Genomic DNA, 13,407 nt, shown 5'->3' with positions numbered 1-13,407 from the left:
CCCCATTTCCGGAATAGTTGTGACATTTTGTAAAATGCAATGAAAACAAGTACCTGTGATTTTTTTTTTTTTTTTTTTATTCTCTTAAATCTTTTTTTTAACTGACAAAAGTACAAATAAAAGATTTGTTGCTTTATTGATTAATTATAATTTTAAATTAATTCCCACTGAATGGGATGACTGCTGTATTGACCACAAGGGGTCAGTAGTACAATATTAATAAACCTGCATCGTTTTACTGATTATCAAAAATGTAAAACCATTTTACACTTTCTCAAAATCACAACAACAAATTCAACCACGAAAAGCCCTTAATAATAACTTTCTAATAAGTGTATTGTGTGTTTTTAATACAATTATGGGCCAAGAATATATATAATTTTTAGATTGGCCATATGTTGGTTGTAATAAATTGTATATAGTAATGTCATTTAAAGTAATAGTATGTGCTTTTTAAACTTCATTTAACTTATATAACTTTATTTATATAGGCACAAATAAGCAACCATAGCAAATACCAATTACTAACAAATAATTAAAAGGTTATGCTATAAAGTTAAATGACATTATAAAACATTGCTGTGTGTTTGTATTTTACCAGCACATTTCTAGGGAAACTTGAGACCTATTTAAAATGTCTGAAAGTTATAGAAATTATTGAAATCTCAAGACTGTCATGACATCATGTCCCTTACATGTATGTGCATGTCATCCATTAACTTTTAACTCCACAATTACATTTCTATTTTGGACAGAAGCAAACATCATGAAAATAAACCTATGATATTTTTACTGGATTGTCACTGGTTTAAGATAGTAAATCACCTATCTTTTCATAAAAATGCTGTTGGACCAGTAAAATGCTGTTAGTCCTGCTTGGTCAAGCTGGTCTTGCTGGGAAACCCAATCATTTATCAGAATTATGACCAGTTAGATTGACTTTCACAAACTGGTAGGCCAGCTAAATCACCTACAAGAACCAAGTAATCACCATAACAACCAGTAAAGCGTAGCTGGTTTGAATATTATAAATTGGAAAACCAAAACAACTACGAAACTAGAGTAACACTATACCACACACTGGTCAAGAAGCTAGCATTCTAATCTATCTATCTTATTTACCACCTTAACCTTATTATGCAGGCCATGCTGTTTTTTAGCAGGATAATAATGATGAAGGATGACTACGGCCAAATAGCAGTAGTCAATCAATCAATGAATATTTGGTCCCTAATTATTGTGTCTTAAGTTAGGTTTTGTGCACATTTGTATTACACTATGTTACTATACAACAAGTCCGCTTATCACTGTTATGTTAGCATTGTGCAATCTGTACATGTTGCAAACATTTCTATTTTCATAGGCAATTTAGAGTAGCAAGTCCACAAACTGCATTTTCATGAATGATGCCAAAGTATCTAGAGTAAACCCATGTAGATGTAGTCAGAACATACCAAACTCTCCACAGACATTATGTTGCTGGCCCAAATCTCCTGTCTACCAGACCAGCACAGGTCCTTACACAATGCAGTATAGATGAAAAAAGTCCCTGATGAGATTCTGCTCATGTCCCTGTCCTCCTGTGACACTTCAACATCTAAATTCCATTAGCAAAGAGCTGACCACCCAGCCAGGATGAAATGCGTTGGCAGTGACAGACAGTTTTTCTCGTTTTACAAAGCAGAATGAGGCCTTTCATTCAAAGAGGATCACAAAAGAGTCATTACATGAGCAGAGTGTTGATTAAGTCCACAATATTTGATGAGATGAAATGTAGGCAATATGAATCAATACTGTTTTATGATTATTTACTGTCATTATTACATTATGACTTTACACACACTCATCAGCAACATGTAAACTATATGGCTGAAAATATGTGGACACCCCTTCTAATATTAGAGTTAAGGTTTTTCAGCCACACCCACTACTAACAGGTGTAAGAAATTGATTATAAAACTAAATAGGCACGGATTTCTACACATACACCAGAGATCTTGTGGAAAGCATTCCCAAAAGAGTGGAGGCTGTTTTAGCTGCAAAGGGGAATCCAACTCTACATCAATGTTCATGGTTAATTAATGTCCAACAAGCTCATGGTCAGGTGTCCGAATACTTAACCATATTGTGTATTTTTTTGGCAGATTTATGATTTTGCTAGTTTCGACAGCCATTTCTTTTTGTGTGAGTAAATAATGGAAAAATTAAGATTTAATGAATTCTATTTTTTTCTTAAATTATTCTGTGAAACAGCTGGGGGCAAAATATACATCCAGCAACATAGATTACATTACTGATCACAAGACAAGTCGTCTTTTTTTACAGCAGACTGCAAGCTGATGTAAAGCTCGCTTGGCTGTGGACAGTCTTACCTGTGTTCAAGCAGCTTTTTAAAGTTCACATTTTAAGTACTTTTTAATCTGATTGCATTTACAGTGCAATCTTACAGTTGTTTACATAACAACTTGAGTGAAAAGATAAACAATTGACGAGAATTTCAGAGTTAGGATTTGGCATGGCCACGATTAGAATAGTCAACCAGTAGCCGCAAGTATATTTCCTTAAACAAGCTTCAGATGGGATTAAATTCACCAGCTCAGTCGTCTGAGCATGTGCTTCAATGGAAAGACTTCCTGTACATGGCCACATTTACTGGCTTTCCATTAGTTTCAGCATTTTAAAGACTGAATTTTCACTAAAATTGTTATGCAGATCACATGACTTGGAGTTAGTGGTCTCAGACTTGCAGCTCCCATTTTATATGGGCACTGAGAACCAACCAGCTATAGCCAAGCCACATATTTCTGCACCACCAAATTAATAAATTAGCAAAGTCGATGTCTGTATGACTTTCGGGTGGCACAGTGCTTCCTTACGTTAGCCCACCACCGCTGAGATCCGTGTTCAAATCTCAGCAGGTGCTATCTGCCAGCCAGGCGCCTACACAGACATGATTGGCTATGTCTGATAAGAGGGGAGCGGGTTTGGCGAAAGCCACGTGATGGATTAACATTTTGCCTGGAATGAATTCTGGCATTGTGCCCAGTGTTTCCGGGGAAACCGGATCCACCACGACAGTAAAACATGTAAAAGAAATGCAAAAGATGTGTAAATGTATTTCATTTAAAATGATACATGATTTTACATCTGACAGTTTATTCAAAATTTACTAGAAATTTTATTCTGAATTTTACTGGAATTGTATTAACATAAAACATGTCCAAAACTGAAATGTGAACTTGTTCTCAAAATGTTTAGCTGGTTTCTTGGACCTGTATCAGCTTGGTATAATTTCCAGTAAATTAATCTTGCAGGGCCAGCCCGTAATGTCTAAAACAGTTACATCCTGGGAACATCTTAGCAAAAGCAAAAAGGCAATGAGCAGTGCTAAAAAAAGTGTGGCTCTACCCACAGGCCTTTGTAGCTATGCCACAAGCCCTTCCTATTTAACATCAATGAAGCTAATGAAGCCGCTCATGTGGCGCAGAGGTAAAACACGCTAGCACACCCAGAGCTGACATTTTAAACTCGTCGGTTTAAAACCCAGCTCTGCCATCCAGCTGGGCTGGGCGGCTACATGAACAACGATTGGTTTGTTGTTCATACAGGGTGGGAAGCTAAATAGGGACCTCATAACTGATGCACGTCGAGGAATAATGCGTTGATCAGCGTGTGTCTCTCTGTACACAAAGCTGATCCACACTGCACTCGCCTCGTACAGGTGAAAAGATGCAGTCGGCTACTGCACGCGTGGCTACATCCCAAACACCATTCTATGTGCTGTATAGTGTATTACTATACCATTTGTGGTGCCCTATTTAAACACAGTAGTTTGTGCAGTGTGTGGTTCAAAAAACAGTCTGTTTTAATAACCATCATGTCTTCAAACTCCACCTGCAAGAGCCATAGATTGGTTTATTAAATTGAACTCATGCTTGATCTCCCCTAGTAAGACTTTGTTTTTTACCCACCTTCGAGCTAAAATCCAGCAAGATTTGCTTTTCAGTAGAGATGAAGTCTGGCTCCTTGAGACTAATAAAATGGGTATTTTTGGTGTGAGTTAAGTAAAGGAGACTCTGGCCAAGTAAAAGTGACAGCACAGTCTGTGACTGACAGGTTCTTCAGTCTGCTACAGACACCAGCATGTTACATAACTCACAGCTTCTAAGGGGTTCTATTCCCTTTGGTGTTTTGTGACAGCTACATAAAAGGTCTGTCTGAAAACCTAGTGATCTCTCTACATAGACAGAATGTACGTCATCCTACGTGCACTCCCGATAATAAGGCTGTCTGAATTCCTAGATACCTTAAAATGCTGCCTACTAAGGTGCCTTAATTCTAAGCGATAATCTGACTGAATATCAAGGGAGCATCCGATGCTTCCTTAGCTGTGAAGGCAATCCCAGCATTCAGTGCGGCACAACTTTCCTAATAAAAAATTACAAGTATGGTAGACGAATGTGGAGCAGCGAATTATTCTTAAATGTAAATAAATATTTGCAAATTCAGGCTTGGGAATGTGACAGTTTGACCATTTTTGGTCATGGAGGGAGATGTTAGCTGGCATGGCAGCAAGTTGTGCCGCCTCAGCCCATTTAGTTTGAAGCTAAAACTGTGATGGTGTAATAACCATAATTGTCTAAATAATCTGCCTTATAAGTTTGATGTCTTATTAGACTCCTCTCTACTTAGGCACCTGCCTAGGGAGGCAGTAGGCAGCAAGGCAGCAGGTATTTTTTAGACAGACCCAAATATATATATATACAGTTGCGTACACTTGGGGCAATTTTTTGTAGCTCCAGTTAGGCTGACTGCTTAGCCTTGAACTAGTGGGAAGAAACCGGAGTACCTGGAGGAAACCCACACGAAAACCTTTTCGCTGTGAGGCAACAGCACTGTCCACTGTGCCGCTCTAACACATTTATAAATTATTATTTACAGTGATCAGCCAAAACATTAAGACCAGATGAATATGCTTTCAAAGCAGCTCTGACTCCACAAGACATCTAAAACAGCTCTGTTGTATCTGGTACAAGGACATTACCAGCATTTCCTTTAACTTCTGTATGTTGCTGGGATCTTTCTGCAGTGCATCCTGATGCCATCTCTTCTGTGGGTAAATGCCTCATGTGTGCACAGCCGTCCACATGCTTTTCACATCCTTTCATGTCCGGTGTACAGGTGTAGGTGCTTTTGACCGTAGACAGGAATTAGTCTAGGTGCTTTGACTGGCCTGTTACTTTGCAGCCCCATAGACATAAAGGGTTTGATGCACAGAGTTGATACAGTCTCAGCATAGTTTTGGAGATACTTTAACTCATTTGTCAGGGCATAACAATTCAGCTCTTATTGAAGTCACTCAGGTCTTTATTCAGCACACGTCTGCTGCTTTCAACATGGGAACTATGAGTATCTATCAATTTTTTTTTTTTTTTGCGTTTTTACCAATTTTCCTCCCAATCTAGTTGTATCCAGTTACCTGATTGCATTACGCTTCCTCTCTACTTATGCTGATCTCCACTTCTGATTGAGGAGAGCAAGACTGCAGTAGCCGATTGCATCTTTTCACCTGCATGAGGCGAGTTCATATGCGGATCAGCTTCGTGTACGAAGAGCCACACCCTGATCAGCATTATTCCCCGACTCTTTGCAGGCGCCATCAACCAGCCAGCAGAGGTCGTAATTGCATCAGTTATGAGGTCCCTAGTCGGCTTCCCAACCTGTATGAACAACAAGCCAATCGTTGTTTATGTAGCCGCCAGCCCAGCCGGATGGCAGAGCCGAGTTTTTAACTGACTAGTTTGAAATGTCAGCTCTGGTAAATCAGCCCAGTTTTTTTTATATATTCCCGACTGTAACATGCATCTATTGTTATGAAATAGATATCAGCATGTACATTTTGTGGGTTGGTTCTAATTTTTTTGCTCATCAGTGAATATTAAATGGTAGAGCCTTTCAACCCATTATTTATTTATGTTATTGTATTCATTCATTTATATTGTATTTTCTAAGTTTTATAATTTTTTTTTATTATTTTATACCACACCCTTCAAAAACCACTATACACTACATGGATAAAAGTATTTCGACACCTACAGGAGCTTTTATGACATCCCATTCTAAATCCACAGACATTAATATGGAGTTGCCCCATCCCCCCCGTAGCTACAACAGCGTCCACTCTTCTGGAAAAGCTTTCTTCAAATTCTTGCAGTGTGTCTGTGGGAATTTTTGCCCATTTATCAAGAGGAGCTTTTGTGGGGCCTCACAAAGGCTTTCAGGGTTCAGGTCAGGCCTTTTTCTAATTGTTTCCACTTTTTAATAATAACACTAACAGTTAATTGTGGAATATCTAGCAGCAAATAATAATCTTTTTACAATCTGACTTGTTGCAACGGTGGCATCGTATTACAGTACCACGCTGTATTTCACTGAACTCTTTAGAACACACACTATATAAACTTACTTTATAAATCTTTGTAAATCATAATGTTAATTTGAATGTTTGTAATAAAATGAAGATACACATAATCCACTAAATTACCATTGTATTAATAAAATTAAGCAAAAAAAGACAGTGCTGAGGGTTTTGTTTACCATTGAAATGTGGTAATTTTATTTACAGTTCAAGTCAATCACATGCAACATTATTTTTAAACGAATAAAACTAAATTAGCAAAACAACAAACAAAAAAATCTTTATCTTTTTTTTTTATTTTCTCCAAAATGTCAATTAAATATACAAAAATAGAACTTACAAATACTGTACAAGCAAATTGTCTCCAAAAATATTCTGCTGCAGAATTCTTAGTTTTACAACCATGTCTGTGAGCTTCACAAACATTCTCAGTGTTTAATACAGGTTAATACGAGGGGTGAGGGGTTGGTTTAGGTACTGCCAAGACACGGGGTGAGTGCAGGGGTTAAGGGGTTAAACACAGGGCATGTAAGGGGGGTGATTAGAGAGATAATAACAGTACAGGGCTCAGTCTTCCTAGAAAAAAACACTGTACACGATAAACCACAAGGGTCAGGGAACAAGGAGACACTATACAATATCAAGGCTTTCCTACAGTCTGCGAACGGGCAGTAAATGATGTCCACTATGGCTAATAAGTTACCTAATGTAAATGTAATGTAAGGATACAATAATCAGAAAATACATTTCAAGGCCCTTAATGAGTTTTGCTGATGTAGTTTGGCAATAATGACCAGTGAAAGAAAATAATAGATTGGGTGGAGGAATCACCGAGTTTGTTATTTCTGTAGAATGTGACATCATGATTATTTGGCAACATTCAAGAACTAAAGTTGTATACATTTTGCTTTAAATGATTTTCAACAATCCATTAGTTCTATTTAAAACATCTGACATCCATTGAAATTGGCCTATTCAGCACTTTCCCCTCAGCTGGTGCAAATAGGGTCACCACAAACAAAGCATCAGCGGGTGGAAAATCACCAGAACGTAGCTTCGAAAAGGCTTTTATCGTGCTTTACACAATAAGCCGTGGTTCAACCTGCTGACTGAGGCACAGTGCTTATGCAGCAGTGCAGAGTTACGTGTGTAATAAGCTATGTGCATGAGCAATGCTGGTGTTGTGCCAACATCTTCCTGCCCTCTACTTTAAAAAAAACCGGGATTCCAGATTCAGCAGCTTAGTTGCATGACAGTATCCCGGTCGGGGTCGCAGCAGGTACAGTTTTAACAGGAAACACTGGGCGCAGAGCCAAAAAACATCCTACGCAAATGTATGTGCAAAGGTACAGAGGTCCCTTATTTGACTCACAGTGCATGTCTTTGGAACCTCTAAATTTAATAATGGCTTTTTGATAGAAGGCTATATTATTTTAAACTATGCTTAGGTTGGTTCAAAATGCAGCAGCTTGTGTTCTTTACCAGAGAACGAAAGATCATTTTACCTTTGTCTTATTCAGTTAACACTGGCTGCATGGTAAACTTAACATTGACCACAATGTTGATCTGCAAATGACCACATCAGCTTTAAATGGTTTAACTACTATAGGAGTACAGCTCATAGTGATTACTATGATTAGCCAAAGCAGGATAGTATTGTTATTTTTTTTCTAAATACAGTATATACCCTATCCTCTAAGGGTATAGTTGTAGTGTTATATCACAGACTGTCCTCAACTTTACTGTGACAAGCAGCATTGTAATCTGTTTTAGTAGCATCAATTGTTATTCTGCTTTTCTTAAACTGAAATGTAATAAATTCAAATGTAGATTTGTATTAAATGGCACTGATAAATCTTTGATAAATTAGCCTGATTAAATACATTAACAATACATGTTTTACAATAAGAATTGGCACATCTGCATTATGCAGTTTTGCGCAAGCTGCCTTGCCAAAACAGTCTTCTCCTGTAATGCTTAACGAGAAGAATCCAAAACAAGAATTCTTAAACTCCTCAATGCAGAATCTCTTTGGGTGCTCCAGCTTTTTTACTCTTTAATTTAAAGAAAGACATTCTAAATTGTTTTTGGGAAAAGAAATGATGTCTGAATATAGATGTGCTATCATTTTCTGCAAATCTTTAACCAGGATCCTTGGAGAGATTTTTGTTTCTCTAACCTTAGGAATTCACAGATGTCTGCTTTTGAGTTCCTAAAAACTTTTGGTTTTGTCCTTTAAAACTATAGGATTTGTTACAAAAGTATTTTTTAAAATATTTTTTAGAATTTTTTGTATTACAGGTTAGATTTTTCTGATGTTTTCAACATAAGCTAATTAGGCGCAAAGAGATTATTATTTATTACCTTTTGACCCATCTTTACCAAGAATGCCAGTACAAAAGTTAATTGTAAGTACTAGTAATGCACATTGACCTAAGGGACACTAAGATTCTAGAAGGCAGAAAGATTTCGGCAAAACACCACCAAATGTACAACAGTTAGGACTGTACAAATTGGTCTTTTGTATTCTGGCTCATGAAATTTCTAATAAACTTATCTGTTATTCTCCCATCTGTTGTGATCGGTAGGGGTGGGTCTGGTTGGGTCAGTCTGAATGGCACAGTTTGTTTGTAAAAGAATGAAAGGGAATAACAAGTTAACACATAATTCCAGACTTTAAACCAAGCTTCCTCTTTTTTTTTACTGAACAGAGATATGCTGTAAGGCAGAGCCAAAACAAACATTTGAGGTGTTGAAGTGCATAAGTGACAATTCCATGGAAATGAATCACCGGGGCCAAAGTGGCCGAGTTTAGTGCCTTCACAATGGGTTAAACACATGCAAACAGCTGCGGCAGCTGGATAGACGTGTTTACTCTTTTATTTTTGAATCTACACAAAAATTGCCTCAATAGCTGCAAGAAATAAACTCTCATCAATGGAAATCTGGTTTGCAAAATAATGAGACATGGTTTGGTCATGTTAGTGACCCAAATAGCGGTTGTCTGTAGCCAGGAATGGATATTATTAAACCATCGTAACAATATATTAGGATTTGCACAGTAGCATTAAAACAATGGAGCAATCTGATGTTCGAAATTAGTTTCGCATGTACAGATAACAAACAACACATTTGAAAATAGGGCTGCACAATTTAGCATATTTAAGATAGGATCATTTTGTTGGTTACATCTGTTTTGTTTGATGCAGTGGTAGCCTAGAGTTTAAAGTACTGGACTCGTAATCAGAGGGTTGCTGGTTTAAATCCCACATCTGACAGGTTACCACTGTTGGACCCCCTGAGCAGAATCCTCAACACTTGATTGCTTAGATTGTTTACTGTCACAATTGTAAGTCGCTTTGGTTAAATGTCTGCTAAGTACTCTAAATGTGAATCATTTAACATTACACTGTATAATACATTTAAAACAGTATTAATTATTTACATTGTTCTACAGTAAAACCTAAATTTGCTTTGCATCATGTAATCTATTTATTTATTTATGATTTTTTATTTAGTTTTATAGAGACATCTAATACATCTTAAACACCTTCCTGTAACATTAAAATGAAATACTTTACGTTATGTTTTACAGCATGGAGAGTAAATAAAAAGAGGCAAATGTTGATAAGGGATCCACAGTTTATGACTTAAAGATTTTAAAGCACTGTATAAATATATAAAAATGCATAACGTGTCATAAATCGATACAGATAACCAGTAATAAATCTGTCAATTTATACAAGGGTGGACAAAATACTAGCTTGGGCACCCGGACAAGCAGATAATGTGTCTGCGCCATTAAAAATGTATTTGCACTTGTCGTGTGGACAAGCATCTTAGTAGGCAGCTGTGTGAACCGATCACCCTTTTATTTATTGGGTCCTCTTGCACATGTTTAATGTGCATTTATTGCTAGTTGTTTAGGTTTTTCTAGTGGCACAACCAAAAAATTAGTAATTTTTTTTGCAAGTAGTGCTGAAAGTTTAATCTTTATACTCTTGCACCCTGAAAATTTTTGTTTTGCTCAGGGACCTAACAGTGGCAACTTGGCGATGGTGAGGCTTGAACCGGCAACCTTGTGATTACTAGTCCAGTAAGTTACCTGTTAATTATAAACTATATTTCATTTTGAGAAAATGTCAGGGTCTGTACAAGTTTGTATGTAATTTTACATTTGCATTGTAATAAAAGTAGTTGTAGTTTTAAGACCCAACTAAATTTTTTATGTATGTTGATCACTTTACTGGAGTAATTTTCTCATGAGTTAACCTTTATTTGAGTTGTTTTTTTTTTTTAGAAAATTATAACTTATTTTTATAATTGTACTCAATTGCATAATACTAATACAGAATTTTATATTCAAATAATACATAGTTATTAGATTTTTACATTTTACCACTGCTTTATCCTGGTCAGTGTTGAATCCGACTTTCTGAATTACTGAGCAGTAACACACGTGTCTCTGTAGAACCTCAGTCGGCCAATAGCACTGCTTGGAGTTTGAACCCTGGATCCCAGCAGTAGTGAGCTAGTGTGATTTACCACTGCGCCACCTGAGCACCTAAACTGGTTAATTAAATATGATTGTGATTTTACCACTTATTTGCTGTCATTGTGCAGTCCTACCTTGAAGTATTGTATGTTGCTCGTATTGGTTACCAAATACAGAAAATGGGACCAGAACACATGAGTTTCACTGGGACACAATGACCTTTCACTCCACCATTAAACACCTTACTGGATTTGAGTTGCCCAATGCTTAAGTGTCTGCACTGAAGACACAGATTAGTACAGAAGAGCAATAATACTAACAATCAATACTTCCTAGAGAGTATACGCCCCAGTGCATGAGCGAATAACATTTAAACTGTTTCAGCTTTCATTACGGGGCTTTTTAACTGCACCCCCTACCTTTTCCATCTTAATGTACATAGTGTGCAAGGCAGTCATCCCTTCTTCGAATTATTCATTACGGCTTTGCTTACATAATACAGTACTTAAAAGAAAAAAAAAAAGTCATGATACATTTCGTTCAAACAATACAAAATAGGACCTTGCTACTATTAGGTGATTAGAGTTAAGTCCATGTAAAGTGCTTGTTTAAAAAAAAAAAAAGAAAGAACCCCCCCCCCCCCCCCTTTTTTTTTTTTTCTTCATCGTTTTACAGTCCTCTCCGCTCTTGTGCTGGTGTCCCCAGAAAAGTGCTTTGGTGTGGAACAGTCTGAACTCTTGATTCTTCACTGTCCACTCAAAAAAATAAAATAAAATAATAATAATGGACAGGGGAAAAAAACCAATAAACTAATGATCGTAGCTGGAAATCTGTCGTCGCCATTGTAGAATAAAAATCTGTTGAAATTCCAAGAAAGTGCTATTGCTGTATGTGAGCATGTCCTCCATCCACATGTGTTCGTTGTATGTACCTGTACAGTAGAGCAAGTGAGGGTGGAGGTAGGAGGAGAAGGAAGTCATGGCTACACCAGGTTTTCTACTCCGGGAAGTGGCTGTTGTGTAAGGGCCGTTGTTTCAGACGTTCCCTGTTGCTGCGCCAGCTGTAAGACCGGCATGTTGCACAGAGGGCATACCTTCCTTACCTCCAGCCACTTGATGAGGCACCTGGAAGAGAAAGAAAGAAGGTAGGAGTGGGTGGGGCAGATATGAAAGGAATGCATTTAAATAATGAGTTAATAATTAAGTATACTGGCGAGCATTTACATTCACGGTACAGGCTGGTTTGGGTTGTAGAGGTGCCCTACTTTATAAAAAGCCACCCGAAGATATGATGCATAAAGCTGGACTGGTGCTATGTAGTTATATCATCATCTGCATTTAGTAGACGCTTTTATCCAAAGCGAATTACAGTATACATTCTAAGCAACTGAGGGTTTAGGGCCTTGCCCAAGGGCCCAACAGTGGCAACCTGGCAGTGGTGGGGCTTGAACCAGCAACCTTTCAATTACTAGTCCAGTACCTTAACCGCTAGGCTACAACTGCCCATAGCCTGTAAAGCTGTGTATACTCAAGTGTTTATTAATCAACAGTAATGTTAATTGTATATGAGTGAAGGACAATTGGTACTAATGCTACTCTCCCTAGGAATGAGTATCCTGCGTAGATCATACCAGGAGCACAGCATAAAATACATAGTATATATAAAATAACCAAAATCATACATTCATTCCTTTTATGTTTACACTACTGCTTCATTCTGGTCAGGTCAAAGTGGCTCCAGATATTCCCAGAATCCCCTGGACGTAATGCAGTAACAAAGCCCAGACAGCACGACAGTCCACCATGGGACTTCAGACAAAAATAGGCAGTAATGTCTGTATGACGCCCAACTGGAAGGGAATTCGGACCCTGGATTACTGCTGTGCCACCCAATCACTACTTACAGAAATCAATGATTAATTAATGTGTTCAATAATGGGCAGTTGTGGTCAACAGTATTGGCACTTCTGAATATTAAGTAAACCATGCAAAATTTCTCCTGAAATGAAGTGTTTAGTGAAACTGTTTGGGTGGATATGAACTTAACAGATGTAAAAACAATACCAGCATACCCTTTGTTCAGTTTAAAACAAAGGACAAAATCAGACTAACCTGTGATAAATTAGAAATCAGACTCATCTGTCCCTATTTTCCTAGAGCTCACAGGACTTTAATTAGCTTATAAATGGTCAATTTGATGCTTAGAAGGGCCAGTCTCTGTTCTTTCTTCACAATGGCCAATACAAGAGAGCTGTCTGAATAGACCAGAAATGCTATTATCACCTAGCACAAGCAGTCCAAGGGGTGCAAGACTATCTCCAAATACCCCCGGTTTCAACAGTTGGAAACGTTAACAAAACATTTGCTACTAATGGAACAATGGAGAACCTTCCAGGAGAGCGATGGAAAGAAAAAAAACTAAGAACCCTACAAAAGGTGGCTTCTTATACTAAACAATGAGCTGTGTGTGATTTACAATTCAACCACTAGTGGCA

The 13,407-nt window shown here is 37.6% G+C and overlaps 1 protein-coding gene across 2 annotated transcripts in view; it reads right to left on the bottom strand.

Moving 5' to 3' along the window:
• Positions 1-11,595: 11,595 nt before the first annotated feature.
• The window catches only part of rnf24 (ring finger protein 24), a 51,766-nt gene continuing 49,954 nt past the window's right edge, over positions 11,596-13,407 (bottom strand). For both annotated transcript variants that reach the window (XM_063008318.1, XM_063008317.1), the window contains one exon: positions 11,596-12,037. In XM_063008318.1, the coding sequence (XP_062864388.1) occupies positions 11,896-12,037 (142 nt within the window). In that variant the 3' untranslated portion in view covers positions 11,596-11,895. The remainder of the gene's footprint in view (positions 12,038-13,407) is intronic.

The sequence above is a fragment of the Trichomycterus rosablanca genome, chromosome 14 (assembly GCF_030014385.1).
Source record: "Trichomycterus rosablanca isolate fTriRos1 chromosome 14, fTriRos1.hap1, whole genome shotgun sequence".
NCBI classification, from domain to species: domain Eukaryota; kingdom Metazoa; phylum Chordata; class Actinopteri; order Siluriformes; family Trichomycteridae; genus Trichomycterus; species Trichomycterus rosablanca.
The sequence above is the reverse complement of the archived record's forward strand: the minus strand, read 5'-3'. Positions and strand labels throughout refer to the sequence as shown.